Source organism: Haliaeetus albicilla, chromosome 24 (assembly GCF_947461875.1).
Source record: "Haliaeetus albicilla chromosome 24, bHalAlb1.1, whole genome shotgun sequence".
Classification (NCBI taxonomy): domain Eukaryota; kingdom Metazoa; phylum Chordata; class Aves; order Accipitriformes; family Accipitridae; genus Haliaeetus; species Haliaeetus albicilla.
Genome location: NC_091506.1, coordinates 10160453 through 10179152, shown reverse-complemented (window position 1 = coordinate 10179152; position 18700 = coordinate 10160453). Strand labels below are relative to the sequence as shown.

At 38.5% G+C, this 18700-nt stretch overlaps 1 protein-coding gene across 9 annotated transcripts in view; it reads right to left on the bottom strand.

Moving 5' to 3' along the window:
• Positions 1-18700, bottom strand: part of FHIT (fragile histidine triad diadenosine triphosphatase) — a 627270-nt gene that overhangs the window by 140116 nt on the left and 468454 nt on the right. For 7 of the 9 annotated variants that reach the window (XM_069812001.1, XM_069811992.1, XM_069811997.1 and 4 more), the window contains 2 exons: positions 7877-8022; positions 6958-6987 (listed from right to left, as the gene is read on the bottom strand). In XM_069812001.1, coding sequence (XP_069668102.1) covers positions 6958-6987; positions 7877-8022 — 176 coding nt within the window. The remainder of the gene's footprint in view (positions 1-6957; positions 6988-7876; positions 8023-18700) is intronic. The other 2 variants (XM_069811999.1, XM_069812000.1) reach the window with 1 other exon arrangement.

The window sequence follows — 18700 nt, the reverse complement described above, 5'->3', positions numbered from 1 at the left end:
ACCTGCAGCCCCGGCTGCTCCCGGGGGGCTTGCAGGGCTCTGCTGACACATGATGTGGCTGCTAGGGACAGGGACAGGCACATCCGAGCTCCCACAGACGTTCCTGAAAGTGCACACACCCCTCATGTTACGCACATGCAAGTACCTTTGCAGGTCTGCCCGCATTACCCGCAGTTTAGCTCTCACCCACTGAACTTTTGGAGAACAAAAAAGTCAGTGGCCAGTGCTCTGCAGGTCTGCTGCTGAAGGGGATCATACCCAGCAAGGAAAGAGCTAGATGCTAGATGTGGCCAACAGAGCTGCATGACTTTTAATATCTGTACACTAAGGCAATTTAAACAAGCATTTGAGCCCACTTACTTGCTTATTATAGTTTAATTTAGACAGTGTCAATAACTCTGACTAGCTCTGGGGATATTTTTGGAATTCAACTACCTAAAGAGAATATTCATCTAAGAAATCCATATGGCAGGAAAGAAGGGTAGAATTGCTAGTATGGAATAGTAAAAATCTTTCTTCTCATTACAATTCTTCAACTTTTATCTTCTGAAATTTCTTTTACTTTCCTCATTTATAGCCACACATTTTTAATCCTGTTTTGTTTTGTTTCTTTACATTCTAGTCCATACAGGCTAGTCTGGTTTTGTCCAGGGACAGAGAATGATATTACAAGTCAGAGGTGTAGTATGTCATGACATTCACTACCAGAAATTCAAAATCATCCAGATTCAGAACCATCATAATTCACTGCTAAAGAGAATCTTTCAAAAATTTCTGTCCCCATCCCTTCAGGGAACTTCACAACCCGATATTTCTAGATCAGACTTCATTATCCAGGTCATCATTTCAATTTATCAGTGCCTTGGAGCCTTTGGTATTCTCAGCTAGGATGGTGTCATGTCCATCAATCACTAGGCTGTTTCCACATTCCCAATGTTCTTTCATCTCCTTCAGTCTTCAAAAAACCTCTATAACTTTACATGGGTGTGTACTGGACACGGACACCTTTTACTTTTGTCAACTGTTACCATGTTTTAAGTACAGGAACTGTTCTGTACAAATTATGGGGGCCTTGAGAACCATTTTCATTCTAGGTCCTGCATATTATTATTATTTGTATTAAGGGAGGGTTTACAGATCCACCAGTGCCTCTTTGGACTATAAGCATGGCAAACAAAAAAGCAATATGATACTTTTCCTGGAAAGCTTATAATTCAATCAAACCCTAAATGTTACATGTAATGAACAGGAGTAAGGACCTGACAAAGCAAAGAGGAAATTGGGACTCTAGGGTTATACCCATTAATTGCATCATAGAAAACATAGGTCCGTCCAAGGGACTGAAAGAAGAATCAGACCAACACAAGGCAGATTTTGAAAAGGGCCTTGAAGGGCAAGAATTATTATTTAGAGTGAGTAGAAAACAACAAGGTAGAAAAAGGCTTTGGGGGAAGGGGGGAACTATATGGATGCCCCTGCTGCTTCCCCATCTCTGTAAGGGGCAGTATAACTCTAGCTTTGAAAACATACACCACTAACATCCCACCAAAACCCACCCCAATCTAAGCATAGTACCGAAATAGAAAGAAAATTATGAGCTCAAAACAGACATAGCGGCCCTGAGACTACTGAATTTGCTGTACCAATTACCTATCTGCAATATTACATATTCTCCAACCAAATACTATTAGTGTGGTTCTCAAAGCAATTCAAAGAGACTGCTGTACTTCATCAAATCATTTTTGGACATCCCGCAAGCTTTCAAGAGAATCATGTTCTTAATAGTAAAGCAAACGAGACCATTTGTTCACATGTTTCAGTACAATCTGGTTTACAAAAACTTGTTTCTTTCTTCCATTTTTTTTCTACTTGAATTTTTATATTTGTTTAGAAGTAAGAATAATCTTTGCATTTCTCAAACGCCAGCTTTTTTTGTTCTTTTAAGAGAGCAAGAGGTGGTTTCCAGTACTCCATTAAACAAGGACTCACATCTGTCAGTCTTCAGGGAAAGCAGGCTGAGGCATCAGAAGTATTGCAGTTAGTGAATTTAATCCTTCTGATGCAATCAGTCTGCAATGCGATCTGATTAAATTTAAAGACTCAAACCTGAAGTCCAGTACTTCAGGTCCACAGATAAGTAGACAAATAGTATGAAAGAGCAGTCTGCTGTGGGCTTAAATAAACCCTAGACTCACTCCACAGTTCAGGTTAAGATTTCTAAAGAATGCAAACCAGGTGGATTGATTTAACACAGCTTTAAAAAAACATCTGGAAAAGAAAAACATGTACATCAAAAAATAATCGTGAGACAATCTTCTCAGTGTAAAATAATTAGTGGAATGTATGACATATAAAATAGATTTCTGCACATATACCCACACTGCCACCATCAGCCTCACTTTCTCGTTTATTTAGGTGAACCTGTAATTGGCAAACAGGCACTTACTCATGGATAACAGTGGAGGTGCTGAGCTGCTGGAGACTTCGACACCGCTGCAAAATAGAGTATGTGTTCATATGTGTTTGTGCAATGGACACTTGCTGTGCAATATTATCTTGTCTCTACAGATAAATTAGTTGCATCGTGCTCCTGCCAGCTTGATTTGTTTAGCCTTTACGCAGTACAGAGTACATGGAGTTTCTTGTGATTGAATCTCACACAAAAGGTAAACCTGAGAGTTTATTCTACACTATGCTATACATCCAAGAAGGCAGCTAGAGTGTTTGCTGACTTGATGTTGAAAAGAAGGCTATAAAATATACCAGGAAAATCTTGAAATGTCACTCACTTGACATAGCAATAAGAGCCCTGCATTAAGATGCAGAGCTGATTTCCCTGATCCATGAAATTGCCTGGATATTTAAGGCATTCTCAAACAGAACCAGCATGAAACTCACCCTCCATTCCTGGCACAAGGACACCGTGGGTTTTGTGTTCTCCAAGAAAAACAGAGCTCAAAATTGCAGATATAAATATTCTTTAAGAGAGGACCTAAACACATTTCCTTCCTTTCTCAGGTAAGAAGTAGTAAGTATTCAAAACATCTTTAACACTGGAAGATGGTTATGCTTGCTGACACACTCCTCAGAAATGCTCAGTTTCTCTCTTGTGAGTTGGTGCAAGAACCTCTTACAATAAAACACAAAGTGTACAAGTCTGTGACCACCTTTGGAGAGGGACATGTGTCCCTCTCATAAATAGGTGACAGGGCTGGAATAGGCACAATCTGTGGACAGCTATGAAAAAGATTATGAAGCAATATATTGTATTATTTTATGGTCTGAGACCTGGGATACAGTTTAGAATTCCTTAGCAAATGTATATTCCCAGCTGCTAAAGGGTAAGAAAAGACCCACCTACACTTCCAAACTATTGGTGAGCTGAGAGTCAGGTATAATTTCTTCCAAAGACCCATCCAATGCAAACATGCAGACTCCAATAATGGGGGAATTTGAAAGGACCATGAGCTTCCCTAGAATGCTGTCCTGCAGGCTCTGCTAGCTTAGATTCAAAGGAGGACAGTATCCACAAGCAACAGAGTACAGCAATAGTGGAGATACACGTTAGATTATAAACAGCTACCCATTAGGTAACTAGGAAGGTTTCAGTCCAAGAGGCACCACTAAAGTATCCTGACACCGCAGTACATGGTACATCTGACTGAAACCTGCACACACCAGCAGGTTTCACACCAGCACAATGAACATGTAACATTGGCAGACAACCTTGTCATTGATTTCTATCCAAAATGACACTGAAAGGGTAATCTCCTTTAAACCTGGTGCATGCATTACACACATAATTTTCGGCAAGTATATTATATATAATTTTCAGCAAAGAAAGATCTGAGACTCATACTCAAACTGAGGCCCAAGAATTTTCTTGGACATGGATTATCATTCCTTCTTGTTGACAAAGAAAGAGAATTTCGTAATCTTTTTCACATAAAATTTCTCAGTCAGGTTTTTTCTTCAGCTAGGCTGATAGCTCTTCCCATTTTGTAGTAAAGCTTTGCACTGACCAGTTTAACAGCCAGTACACTTCCCCTGCTTCCTATAATTCTTTTCCTACATAGCACATACAGTAGCCTATATTTATACAGGTATACAGAATTATACAAGTATGAATAGAAAGGACTCTTGAAGCCATCTGGTACGTGACCCCGTTCAAAGCAAGATCAGCTACACCTAATTAGCTGCTGACATATGCTTGCCTACCCTGTTGAAACAGAGTCTCCACAAAATCCCTTAGATATTTACAGTGATGCTTTGCTATTCTTACTATTAGAATGTTTTTCTAATGTTCGGTCTGTTCCAGAAATTTTAATTAAAAGTGCTTTTAGAGAAAGACAGGATTATTATGCATTCTGATACATGAAGAAAAATGCATACAGAAAAACATGACACATGGAATTTAAGGTTTGTAAATTATTTGTAGATCACAAAGGTGGTTTTTCAAACTTTCTGATTCAAAACAGTTTAAATGCAACCAGCTAGTTATGTATCCACCCTATTGTTCACTTTAAAGAAGATCTTGATCATAGTAATTTCTTCCCCAATTCAAGTTTTGAAAGCTCTAAGTTCTCTGAAGAAAATAGTTGTTGGCACTTTTGGATGATAAACATCCCAAAGTGATGATGATAAATTACAGTGTTGCCCAATGATGCAGAAAAGTAGAGAAACGCAAACTGCTAACCTCTGATTTATGAATACACACTCTTTATTACAGAGTCTAGGGGTTCACAGCTGTAAGAGCAGGTCATTTTCATCTCATTGCTTATTAAAAGTGTGAGAAGCAAGACCGAAGGGTGGCTACCATTTTGCAATGTATTGGATGGATTAACACTTAATGTGCTTTGTCTCAAGTACAAATACAAAATGATACAGAATTTCTTGCCTTTTTAAGGCCTACATAAGCATTTGTTACTCTTCACAATCACAAAGGATGGGATTTTTTACATCTAGTTTTGCTCATTCATATTAGCAAATTTTCTCACATTTTAATATCATAATTTCTATAAACCTTTTCTTTACACAGAAAAAAACCCATTTGTCCAAGACACTAAAAGAAATCCTGTGATCTGCTTGTTAACACATGTTGATGTTAATGACAAAATTTACTTTGGAAAGTATTTAAACCGAGACTTTCACCTACCAACAGGCATTCCCAGTGAAAACCTCCCAATGCACCCTAAGTCACGAGCCGAAGAATCTGTTTTGTCACAGTACTGAAGTAAATAGTATTACATTCCTTCATTACTCCTCAGCTTCTCAAAGCTTGGGGATTTTCTAATTTCGTCTTCTCTCTCCCTATTACCTCTCTGTTAAATATTCAAAGCAGGCAACAAAAAGGAGTAGGAAAAATAAAGTCAATACAGCAAATTGGAAAGAAATAAAATATTTCTCTATGCCATCATTTGGTCGTTACAGTTGTCTTAACCCAAACAGCTTCTTTGAGACATCTAATTTGATACCACAAAGTACTAACCCATAGGCATATTTGACTTTCCTTTGATTCCAAATGTAAACAATAGCCTTTATCTAATGTTCAGGCATATAATCTAACTACACATGCATTTGCATTATGAGGCAGTGAAACATGGCTGAAGACCCATCTTGGATGTTATTTATGTTATTACTCAAGTGGAGGCTATAATCATAAATCTTTCTCTTCCCCTCCCCACCACCCCCACCCACCCACCCCACCCCGTTTTTGGGTTTTTTTTCAGAAGTACACTGCACAAGCTCAAATACAGGCTGGGCAGAGCATGGATTGAGAGCAGCCCAGAGGGGAAGGACATGTGGGTGCTGGTTGACGAGAAGCTCAAAATGACCCAGCAATGTGCATTTGCAGCCCAGAAAGCCAACCGTATCCTGGGCTGCATCAAAAGAAGCGTGGCCAGCAGGTTGAGGGAGGTGATTCTCCACCTCTACACTGCTCTCATGAGATCCCACCTGGAGTACTGCATTCAGCTCTGGGGTCCCCAAAATGAGAAGGACATGGAACTGTTGGAGCGGGTCCAGAGGAGGGCCATGAAGATGATCAGAGGGCTGGAGAGTGGGGGTTGTTCGGCCTGGAGAAGAGAAGGCTCCAGGGAGACCTTATAGCGGCCTTCCAGTACCTGAAGGGGGCCTACAAGAAAGCTGGAGAGGGACTTTTTACAAGGGCATGTAGTGATAGGACAAGGGGTAATGGCTTTAAACTGAAAGAGGGTAGATTTAGACTAGGTGTAAGGAAGAAGTTCTTCACTGTGAGGGTGGTGAGGCACTGGAACAGGTTGCCCGGAGGAGCTGTGGATACTCCATCCCTGGCAGTGTTCAAGACCAGGTTGGATGGGGCTTTGAGCAACCTGGTCTGGTGGAAGGTGTCCCTGGCCATGGCAGTGGGTTTGGGACTAGATGATCTACAAGGTCCTTTCCAACCCAAACCATTCTATGATTCTATGATACACTTAAAATCTGTTTTTAAGCTTCACTGGCTCCATTAGATTTGAACTTCAGTAACAAGAATGCGATATGAATATGTATAGAGAAAGCATAGACAAAAGGTATATTTTCATAATGTGGTTTAGCTTAACTGTTCCTATAATTAGCTACAACTCATTAAGCAATAAAAAGACAAACAACAAGATTATGAATGGAAGGGCAATATTTTCTCCATAAAACAAACAAAAAACTTAAACAGATGCCTCTTTTCTAAGGCTTTCCTTACATAAATACACCCAGCAGCTTAGAAAAGATATTTTCATGATGGAAAATTTTTGTCTAGAAAGAAAAATGGTAAACATTATCCTGCGCAATTTCAATAAAAAGTATTTACAGCTATTGTACACCTGGGATTTTTTCATCTCAAGGATAAAATAACAATACAGCAATGGTCTGCAGATGACTGGCTTCGATCTTTTATTAGTTCTTATAATTGTCTCTTAATTTGTATTCTGCATAATAAGCACTCACCTTCACCGTTTGTCCAGCTTCAGGGCCATCCTGTAAGCAAAGAAAGAAGTCTCAGGTTAGAGGAACTAACAAGGATCACACAGGAATTCAGAAATCTTACTCAATAATCATTTACATCCAATTTCAATGTATGTTAATTTAGCACATTTTCCTGGGGACCATTCAACACAAAGTTTGGGGACAAGGCACCTTTCCATATCAGGCCATGGCAAAGTGAGAAACTGTATCTTAGACCACAAAAATGATAGTTGTTATTTTTCTTTCTTTCAGATCATATTTTTGAAGAGCTAGTAATAGATTTCTGATCCTTGTGAATGTAAAATCAGAAATGTAAGTGAGAATTTAATCAAAGCTTGCTTGCTTAAATTCTTATTCTAATGAAATGGGCTTAGTCTCCTGATTTGCTTTAAACAGAGCTCTTTTTTGGTATAAAAACACCCAGCACAAATAACTGAATGGTCAGAATTGATAACATATTTACATGGCTACTTCTCCCTGCCTGCATATAAATAGCTGTAAGCAGGAATTACCGGTTTCCATCACAAGCAGTGGGTTACCTGGTGAATGGAGAGATGTGGCTGCCTTCTCTAGGTCAATCCTGCAAACACTCCTTTGAAGAAAGAGTATTTGCTGAAATACAAGCAAGCAAGCACTGCGTTTGGGAGAGTTCGCAGGCTTATTCCGAAGTTTTGCAGTTATTAGTTATCCACACTTTTCTGCTGGTTTGCCTTTTAGTTTTTTCACAATGGCAAATCTGGCAGACTGCAATGCAGTTATTGTGCTTCTTTTTTTATTATTATTATTTTGCATTTATTGCCCCTTGAAGTTTGAATGTCCTTTTGTCATTGGACTAGCGATGAAGGTTGAAAGCTTGATAAAACAAACCATTAAACCTTTTTTAGTTGACTGGTTTACAAACCTGAATTGAAATGGTGAGCGAGGTGCCGCAGAAGTGTTTCTCCACCACACTGCCAACCCTTTGTGCCGTACAAAATAAATCGGCCACTTCCTCAGGACACAAGTCACGGAAACGCTCCACCGGCCGCAGAGGACAAACAAGGACATCTGAAGGTGGTATTGTCAAGGCACAAACACAAGTCTGAGTGGTACAGAAAAACAAGTGTCTCAATCCCTAGTCTGCAACCTGCTTCTGATCCCCTTTGAACTGCCTAAACTCATCCTCTCCAAGGTTTACAGCAAGAGCAACTAAAACATAAGGCTAAATACAGAGAATCATATGATGCTTTGTTCAGAAGAAGTTTCCTCAGATATGGGCAAAATGACTGAACTAGGGTCCATATGTTATTACTGAGACATCTAATGGAAAGCAAAGTTTTCACAGACTCAAAGTTACCATTTTGATGGAGAGATGCTCGTATTTAACGAGAAAGAGAAAGTCAGAGAAATTTCTTTTTGTGATTAAAAATGGAGGAAAGCCAAAGGAATTTAAGATGGCTTTGGGTGGGTGACCTGAGACAGCAGTTTTACAATGCTTTTCCACATATGTGGTATGTATTTTTGAAAAATCTTGATCTTATACCTCCAATTTTAGGTACCTAAATGTGAAAAGCTGACACTATGCTGAAAATAGCAGATCACTTATTTCTACATCACGTTAATTACCATTCACAAGGAATGCTCACCTGTTACAACTATTATATGTTTGTAGAAATACATTTAAATAATTAAGACTATTCCCTTTTAAGAGCGGTGTTCACAACATTGTAAATATATTTTGATTTTATTCTACCTTGGTGCCTGTGCTTCGTGAGTCAGTGAAATGAAGCTATAAAATAAACATCGGAAGTACACAGACGCTATTCACAGTCATCTGATCTGCTGTGTTCACAGAAATTCATAATTGCTATGATTCCTCACTTGAAAGTCAATTTTGTAACATTATTAATAGGGTCCAGAATTCTTAGCAGAGCCTCAGTTGTGTAAATCCAACAAGCAAGTACTTGAGACTTGATTCTTGTTTCAATTCCCTGCAGACAGGATTTTTTTCTGACTTATAGTACTGTGTTTGCAGAATAAAGACCTTAAAATCACCTTTAACACCACTTGAACTTTCATGACCAAAGGCTATGAAAATTAACAACTTCTTTTTTTTTTTCAGTATTAAAACAAGTGTTCAAAGGACTATTTGAAGAAAATTAAGTTCCATGTCATTGTATTACCATCATTTTTATTTTTACTGCATCTTGAAGCCTGCAGGTATTCAGGAATATTCTCTATACTCCAGGAAAGGTAACTAGGAAATGCTCTGTAGTTAACAGGTTCACACAGAGGTTACATCAAACTGATTTTCAACAACCGCATGAGATGTTTGAAATAAAGAAAGATTAATACATGCAAAAGATGATTTATTTCCATAAACATAGAGACAACATGTTTACATTCACCAAGTTTATTATAGGAATCGCATTTATAATTCTGATTGGAGAGAAAAACAGACATTTTCTGGAAGTAAAGAAGTAGGGGCAGGTTTTGATCGTTTTTTTCAGAGTCCAGATGAGGACAGACAAGATTGTAAAGGATATTTGCTAAAGTGGGAGCAGATTTTTTGAGTGAGCTCCACAGCTAGCAGCTCCCAACAGAAAAGGAGAAGACTGGCCCCAGCTGCAGGTGTTAATCTGCTTTGAAAATCTGGCTGACATTTTTTTTTCAGTACAGCATCAGCTATGCCACCACTATTCTGTTTCTCTTGTTACAACTTATAGTATTAAAATTTAAGAAAGGAGAAATATGTATTTAGAAAGCAGGTACTTGGAAATAAACCAATCCTGGACAGGGACAAAAAGCCTAGTTTTGTGGGTTTTTAGTCCTAAAATGTTGTGCCTCTTGGCAAGCTACCGGGCGTAATAAAACTCCTGTAATTTATTTGTGCCTTCCCAGCACACTGTACAAAGCACCTCCAGAAAGGATGCTATTGGCTGAACTTGGGGCCCAAGGGAAGAGCTGGAAACTTGCTTGGCAGACCTGATTTCCATACCAGGAATAAAGGAATAGAAAGACTAATTAATTTTGCTCATAAAAAGGAAATCCATGTCAACACTAAAACAGGAAAAAGGACATTCGTTTAATCTGAGTTCATTTTTCAAAAAGGAGAGAAGGGAAGCTTTTACCCTTAGGGCATCTGATACTTAAGTAGATAATTATCCTTCTTCTGCAGCACTGCTTTATTATCATGGGTCAACGAACCATTTATAAATGAAGAATTTCCCCTCACTTACCTCTAGCAAAACTGCTGCTTATGTTAAGACAAGTTTCCTTTTCTCCTTTAGAATTTTTTCCCAGCAGTTTCCCACCCTCTCAGACTTGCACATGCCTCACCAGCAATTGTTTGTTCTCTACCTAGCTCAGGGCCACAGCCACAAGTATGAATTTTTGCATTAATCGTGGTTTCTACAACCTTATATTAACACTATAGTACTTGCCGCTGTGATGCATTGTGAAAAACATAGGCTAAGCGCTGCTCGCAAGAGCTTTTGTTTCCATAGCACGTAGCAGAGGGAGGGAGTGCGGTGTGAGTGCTGGTTGTGACCAAGACAAGACATCTGTTTTCTCTTAATTCTGTCACTAATCTGCTCTGTCATTTGGGCAAGTTGTCTCTGTACCTCTCTCTCCTCTCCCACATTTTATGTGTCTTATCTGCTTAGATAGCATTTGCCAGTTGGTGCAATTGTTGTTTTCTTATTAAGCCGTGAGGTTCTCCGCTCATGTGGGGCCATGAAGCGCTCCCTCAATATCAAACAATGTGCCCATAAAAAAACATGTCATTCTGCAAAAAGGATTTTCACTTCCTCCTTACTTTACTGAGACTCATTTACAACTCAAACCAGATTTTAACCATATTTCTGTCTTTGAATGTGATAAATAATTCAAAGGCACAATCACACACTGGAGCATCTTTACTGAACTTTCCATCATTTCAAAATAATTCTACAAAGAATAATGATAGAAATTCTGAATCAGAGCTAAATTAACATGAGAATGTAATTAGGACAACATTCAAGTTATATTTAACTATGAATATATAAAAAGGCAAATGTTAAAATGAATTCATGGGTTTGAGGTCATTAAGAAAACAACCATCCACTGCAACTTTAAATTACAGTTTTTAACTCCAGTTTTTAACACTAAGATAGTTTTTAACTTTATATCCTGGTCAGATTTTAATCTGGATAAATGCTCTATTCACCTCAAAATTCTTCCTAAGTTTAAAATTAGTTAAACTGTTCATTGCTTTCTGCAATTACGCACTGCAAACACTGCTATGAACTACTGATGTGCTTCAGGTGACTGTGTATTAAAGATGCAAGTGAAAGTGAGTCTGTACTTACGTCTACATGCAATTACTCCTCAGAGAGAAGCATCTACTGCCATCTGAGATGCCTCGGGGCATCCAGCTGCCACTCCAGAATGGCAAGAGTCTCCCATATGCCCTGTGTCATATCTGTCAGCCAGGTGGGAAGCCTGAGTCATCTTAGGGTATCTGAAATGGCAGTAGGTGCCTATGTTAGGGCAACAGCCCCCACCTTTATAGGCTCAGCAGGACAAGGGGCTGATACCCAGCAGACGTGCTGCATGACCGAAGACAGCATTCTGCCTTCAGAAAGTTTGAACTTTATGTTTCCTCTCTCTAACCACCATAATTAATAATTTCATGATTTCTTCATTCATTCTAAACTGCTACTGACTGATGAAGCTTCTATTTTTAAGCTTTGATGTGAACAGCTGTTAGTTCCTTCAAATTCTCTGAGTCAGTCCACATCATTAGAGTATGTGCAATTTAATATGTCAGCTTCTCCATTTTAAGGAGTGGAAAACCTCTACACCTTATTATAAACTGTGATCGTACATTCCTCTCTCTATATCTTGCAGGAATCTCTCAACAGCCTTAATTTTTTCCTAATACCTAAATATGCACACGAATCAATATGAATACCCTCACACACACTAAAAGCCCCATTAAAGATTTATTAAACAATTAGGAATGTTGGTATTTTCCAAAGACTACCAGTAGATAGTAGACTAAAACTCCAGGTATATTACTGGAAGTGCATAACCATAAAGTAGCAGTAGAACAACAGTGGATCAAACCCGTTACCCTCAAACTGAGCTAAAACCTAAGGATGACCTATGATTTCAGCAAAATCACTTGTCCTTATATACTGGGCACAGCAGACCACTCCCTGCACAACCTTGGGCGGGTTGTTTAATGCACCAAAACCCATGAGCCTCCTCCATAATTCAAATGAACAGCCTCTGCCTGTTAGTCTGTTAAGATTATAACCTGTTTGGAAAAGCTCAGACTCGTGGCCAAGCAAGCATGCATGGTTCAACAAGTTTCTACACACCGGCAGAGCAAGGATGCTGAAACATATGTGCCAGCTCTCAGCCCCTAACAGTCAAGGTTGCACACATTTCTGTAAATCTCTTTCACTCTTTCATTGACTTCTTAGACCACAATAACTGGAGCCCTTTGAGACTGGCATTCAGAGGCATTTACTGCAATGTGGTTCTGCAATGGGCACCTGAACACTGTCAAAGCGATGTTCAGTTGTGCCAAGCACAAGTACAAATTCCCCATGTACATCTAAAGTATTTAAGGATATGCACACACCGGAGATTATGGGTCACTACTGAAAAGTGAGTGTTTGTTAACTGCATAATGACTAAGTTGATCAGACAGAAAGGGCTCAGATTCTAGAAGAAAAGCAAAACACATGGCCAACATCTGCATGCTGACCACTTCAATGCAATTTTCTTTCCACTAATGCACATAAAGTGGAGGCTGAAATTCAAAGGCATGGTAGCAATTTTTATTTTCTTTATCTCAATTTTGACTTTGAAGGTTAAATTATTGTAATTCTGTATTTAAGGTCTAAGCCAGACTTTGTTCCCTTCCATGGGATTCTGATCAACCCCACAAAGTGCCCATTATAAATTTTCACACACAACTACCAAGGTACACATGTTCTGTAGTTCTGAAATGTTGGAAAAATGGCCTTTGGGGGGGTCAAAAAAAAAAAAAGAAAACCAAAAAAGGAAACCCCAAAGAGGTTAAAATTCCTTTTATGTGACAAGCTTTAGAACTAAACACAACTTTTTCTTGGTTAAGTCCATTAGTTTGCTATATAGAAAACATACTTTCTGTTTTGACTTTTGTTTTATTCCTGAATTTGAACTTCAAACAGAACAATTCAAAGCTTTGTAAAGGAAAAAATTAAAGGCTCTCCAGGTACTGACATTCTAACAATAGGAATAAAGTTCTTTTTCTTTTTCTTGTCTTTTTGAGGAACCAGTTAAAAACATTAAAATTGACAGGTTTTCTTAATATGTGAGGCTTTAAAAGAACAAAATACAAGGGGGAAAAGGCAGAATATCTAAAAGTGAAAGGGTAATTGCTTCTTAATGAAGCTCTTCAGTTTGACCAATATTGTTAGTTTTCTAAACCATTTGTTACAAAAGGTTTTAACTTAGGAAAATGATTTATTTTCAATGTGTAACATGGTCAGGAAACCAGCTCACATTGGGATGGAAATACTGTTCCTGTTCAGGAGACTTTTTCAAAGATTTTTAAATTACTTCCCTTTCACAACAGCACAAGAGTCAAAATCTCAAAAAAAAAATTAAAAATATATTCTAAAGATGAAAAGTAGTAATTAATAAAATTTCCAAGATTTTTAAAACTCCTGAAATATCTATTTTAGCATTCTAACATTTTTACATAAAAGGCAGTTTAGTTAGCAAAAATTTTCCCTAATAATTTAAGTTTGTGAAACTCATCAAAACTGACTTTTTCATTAATATTTTGGGTTTGACTAACCTGTTTTCATAAAAAAAAAAAAAGTGTCCCAAACTATGGTACCTATGGAGACTTAATAATCCTTCATGTATTTCATAAGCTTGGGTGAATAATTTAAAGCACAGTAGCCTCTGCGTCTCCCTCCTGGCTGAAAACACCCCAATCACTTACAGAGCAACTCTCAGCAAGAACTCCTGCCTTGGAGATCAGGGCTTTGCTCATTGTAGGATTAATACAGACTGTAGCACCATGGATACTGCTACCATCTCTTTCTAACAGCAGGAAGCATTTGAGAGACAAGTAGACATAGGGTCACTTGAACATGAGATTGCTAAGTGGCCAGTTCAGCCCTCACTGAGGTGGGAAGACAGTACCTTGGTGGCTGCTGGGAGCTCAGAGGCCAGAAGAACCAGCTGTAGAAGACTGCAAGAAATGATTATTTCTAACAATCTCATGTGTCTGTATGAAAGAGCACTTCTGCACGTCCATAAACTGGCTGATGAGAATGCAGAAATAATGGGCTGTGGGGAGCTGGGTGAGGGATTATTCTTTTCTTACGCTCTGTTTTACATGAATTTGCATCTAGTGCCCTAAGCAGAAAGAATCAGTCAGACGAAGCTTCAGGTATTAAAACTCACCACAACGTTGTCCCCAGTTTCAACTGAGGAGTGTAAGCAGGGGTACTGAATTCATCATTGCATCTAAGCAGAAGTTTTCTTTGTTCAAAAGCTCTAATTGCTAACAGAAAGAAGTCCCATAGCTCAGAAAAAACACAGGAGAATGCATGACTAATAAAATTAATATAAGTGAAAAACAACTGCCAGTCGTTTATCTTTTTTCTGCCCTTGAACAATTCTTCACATTTTGAAGGCTACGGGAATCCTTCTTCTCTACACAAAGAAAACAATAATGGTTCCACAGACACTACCTATAGGAAGAGTTAAGAAGGAAGCGAAAACAACTGAAATAGTGCACGCACGTACACATACAAGGCATCAAAAAGCCTTTAAAAATGAATCAAATGTGTATCTGCTTCATTAGGACAATATGTCAAGGCAACCATTCAGTCCCCACTAAACTCACTGAATTAGGAAGTACATAAAACTGTAGTAATGCAAGAACTGACGTCTTCCCCCCCAGGACAAATCTTATTCAATAAGACAGAGTGACTCACTCTTGGAAGGAAATCTGTAGAGGCTATTTGGATTAAGAGCGAGCATCTCATAATAGGAAAAGGTGGATGAGCACTCTTTAGCGGGTTTTACACATAGAACTGGTTTTAAATATATTTTAGAAGGCTGCTTTGGTACAATACAGGAAACAGTACATTGTAGAGCTTGCTAGTTTGGGAGAAAACCTAGCTGTGAACGATAAAAATTATTAAGAACCAATGAAAATGCAATAAAATTACAATAAAAACTTAAAAACTGCTTCAGACTATTAAAACCACACACGACACTTTTTTTTTTTATCTTGCTATGCCACATCTTAGCATTAATAAAAAAAGTCATGAAGATAAGACAAATTATCTAAACGCAGTTGATCTTGATAAGGCAGCTCAGTACATGTTTACACTAATACAGAAGACCAGATTTATGCAATGAAACAGAGAATTAGCGGTTCTGGTGGAACCAAGAGCAATCAGTGTAAATCTTTGACATGGATCTCTCTGCACTGTTAGTGTTTTAAGACCACACTGCAGCTTTTATACTGTGGGTTTTTTTACTCTATCTGATCTTCTCACCCCACTGAAGCTACTTAAAATAATTCTTCATGTCAATGAAAGGTGCAATAGTTCCAAGAAATGAACAATAAATATTATTTTATTTTTTTCTGTAGAAAAAAAGTCAATACATCTAATTTAAATATAGATATGGCTTATAGTCTAAATCACGCTAGGTAGCACACCAAAGTACAAAGTACTGCTACTCAAAGTACAGTGACTCCACAAGACAGAGGGCCGCAGCAGGGAAATGTGAGATTCAGAACTGTTCACTTTTCATTTTAAACAAGCCTTTCATATATTTGATATTCCCTTTAAACGCCTTTAGGGTATGTCAAGTAGGTCACTAAAAGCTCAGTTCCTCATAGCAAGTGGCATTTTACTGTAGGATTCATCCTTTTCTGCTAGCTACTGACCTCAGGGGCAGCCTTGGGCAATAGCAGGTGCCTAAGTGGAACCACAGTGAGAACAGCCATGGGAGAGTTTGTGGCTCGGAAACATGCCTCTGATCCAAGTTTTATTGGGTAGAAATGTACTGCAGACCTAAACTTACATTTGTACCAGGAATCATGATCACATTCTAGAATCCTATTAGGCTTTTGATCCTGGAAGGCCCAAAAGCAATAACCAGTGGCCAAACTGGAAATGTAGAAGTCCCAATCTGAAAGGACTTCATCTACAACTGCTATGATGCTCTGAGAAGATCCTGTAAAGAAATACTTCTGTACGACAACCCATTTCAGCCAGGAACTACATCTGTATTGCTCGGGATGATATAACCTACTTGAAATATATGACAAAACTATTAATAATTACATGAAGCTACGCAAATATACCAATTATAAATGTACAAGACCACTGAAATAAACAGCCATGCCTGAAGCTGAACAGAAGACACAAAACAACACTTGGGGTGCAACACTCAAAAACTGTTTTTTTTGGCCTAAACATTGGAGCAACAGCATTTGCCATAGAAACTAATATGTTCATGCAAAGCAGCTCAGCAGCTTATCCAAGTGACCTGCACCACCAGAAAACTGCACTGAATTCAATTCACCAAACTTAACCCTGCTGGAATTGCAACATGTCGTTGCAAAGCCTCATTTCAAACACAGGAAGTAAGCTCATGATCCAGCCTCTCCACCTGAGAATAAGAAACAACTTGTGAGAAAACGCTTCAGCACTGAGTCTTAATTAAAGCTGTGGCACCATCATATTAAAAAAAATAATGTGATCATTATGAAGTTATATTCTAACCCATGATTCAGGAACTATAATGAGGGAATAATTAATTACTAAATATTAGTTATGACAAATTTACTTTCTCGCAATTTATTGGATGCCATATTCCAGGCATTAAGTTTTATTGGAAACAAGATTTAACCTGGTAGAAAGACACCATAGAATGTGTTGGGAATTAAGGTTCTGTACAAACCATAAGCATTATTGACATTGTTGTCCTTGGTAGTTGAGTGTGCAATCTTTTTTTCTGTTCTAGGCATCTATGGTGGAAGACAGCAATAAAATAAACAGACAAATATTTGGTGAATCTCCCTGGGATTCATCTTGCCTAATTTTGAAGGTAAATTCCTTTGACTGACAGAGCAAACCACTGGATTTGGAACTGTGAAAAGCCAGTGCTTTATGGCAGGGTTGAAGTACCTTGCTGCATAGGAAGCTTCACTCCTCCAATTCTCTTCTGTTTTCCCCAGAATTAAGTTATCTCAAGGAAGGTTCTGTAGGACCTGCTGCTGGAAAAGGTGGTAACATCCACTTTCTCCAGCTACCTCTCAATGGCAGATGATCAACAGCTTTATACATACTCTTTGTAACTCTGCACTAAGTCTATGCTGAACAGCATAGAGAAAGATGAGCCTGTGGTACATGTGCCAGACCAACAGTGCCTTCATTTCATAACCAGTGAAGCATCAGCTGGAGGAATGCCGTACAAGATCAATTATCAGAGTATCACAGGGGACAATGAATACGTTTGGATAATCAAGGTTTCAGGTAATGAAGGTAATTTTGAATGTAATTGATAGATAATGAGGAACATGAATAACAGGGAGTTTTGGAAAGCTGAATTTGGATAATTCAGACTGCCTTACACTAAGTGTATTCCTCAAAGAATATTGTAATATATGCTGGGATTTTCAAAGTTTTTAAATGGAATAAACCACCTGATTCCCATTAATTTCTCAGAAGTGGTTTTCTACCTAGTTCTGTTAGGGCATTCAGAAAACCACTCTGATTAAAGTCAATGGAGAGCTGTGTTTGTCTTAAGCTGGAAGCTCTCATGGCATATTTTGCATGCTTAGTTACTGAAATTGCTTCTAAAGCAACAGAATGGGCTATGCTGTTCCAGGGAACTATTCCATGAGAGCAGAATGAGCCTAAATTACAAAGGAGAGAAAGAAACTCTCTTACAAAAAAAAGAAATGCTCTCTGTTCCTCTTGCAGGAATGGCTTAGCCCTCCATAAGAACATCAGCACTTTTAGCAACAGTCTGAAAAACAAGAGAACCTTCTATCTGCCGTATGAAAGAGCTGTTCAGCACACTTGCACAGCAGAAAGGCAAATCATAGTATCTTTGCCCTGCAAGATCACATCTTTGCTGCTGCACCTAAAAATAAATGTGCCAGTGTATTTCCATTAGTTCTTTTGAATGCTTAAAATTGCAAAGTCCATGATAAAGAACCTAGATGAGTATCTTTACTGCATTGGCAAATACACAGTTGAAGTGGGTGTAGTAGAGAGATGACTCTGCATGTAAAAGAGTTTATTATTGTTTTTGCAAATGTTATTACTTCTTTGCTGTTAGCAGGACCTACTGGAAACAGTACTGTTGTCATCCAAAGGAGTTCTACGTTATTCACCAGCGAAGCTCAGGAGCATGCACATACCTCTCCAGGCATTCAGAACACAGGTGGTGACCCTTAGAAATTTTAATAGTTGGAGGACATGGACACTGAAATAGTAAACAAGGGAAATGTAACTGGGTGCTGATAGAGGTATTTCAAAACAAAGAGGAGAATAGCAATAGCCTCTTCCACAGTTTACGTGTCTGGGGATTAACACAAGTAGTGCAGCAAAGCAGGGAATCAGCCTTTACTCAGCTGCAGTAGAGGGAAAGGTGGGGTGGAAATACCAAAGATCCTGTGTAGTGTTTAAGCAGAGACTCAGAGACAATCCAACATGAAAAGAAA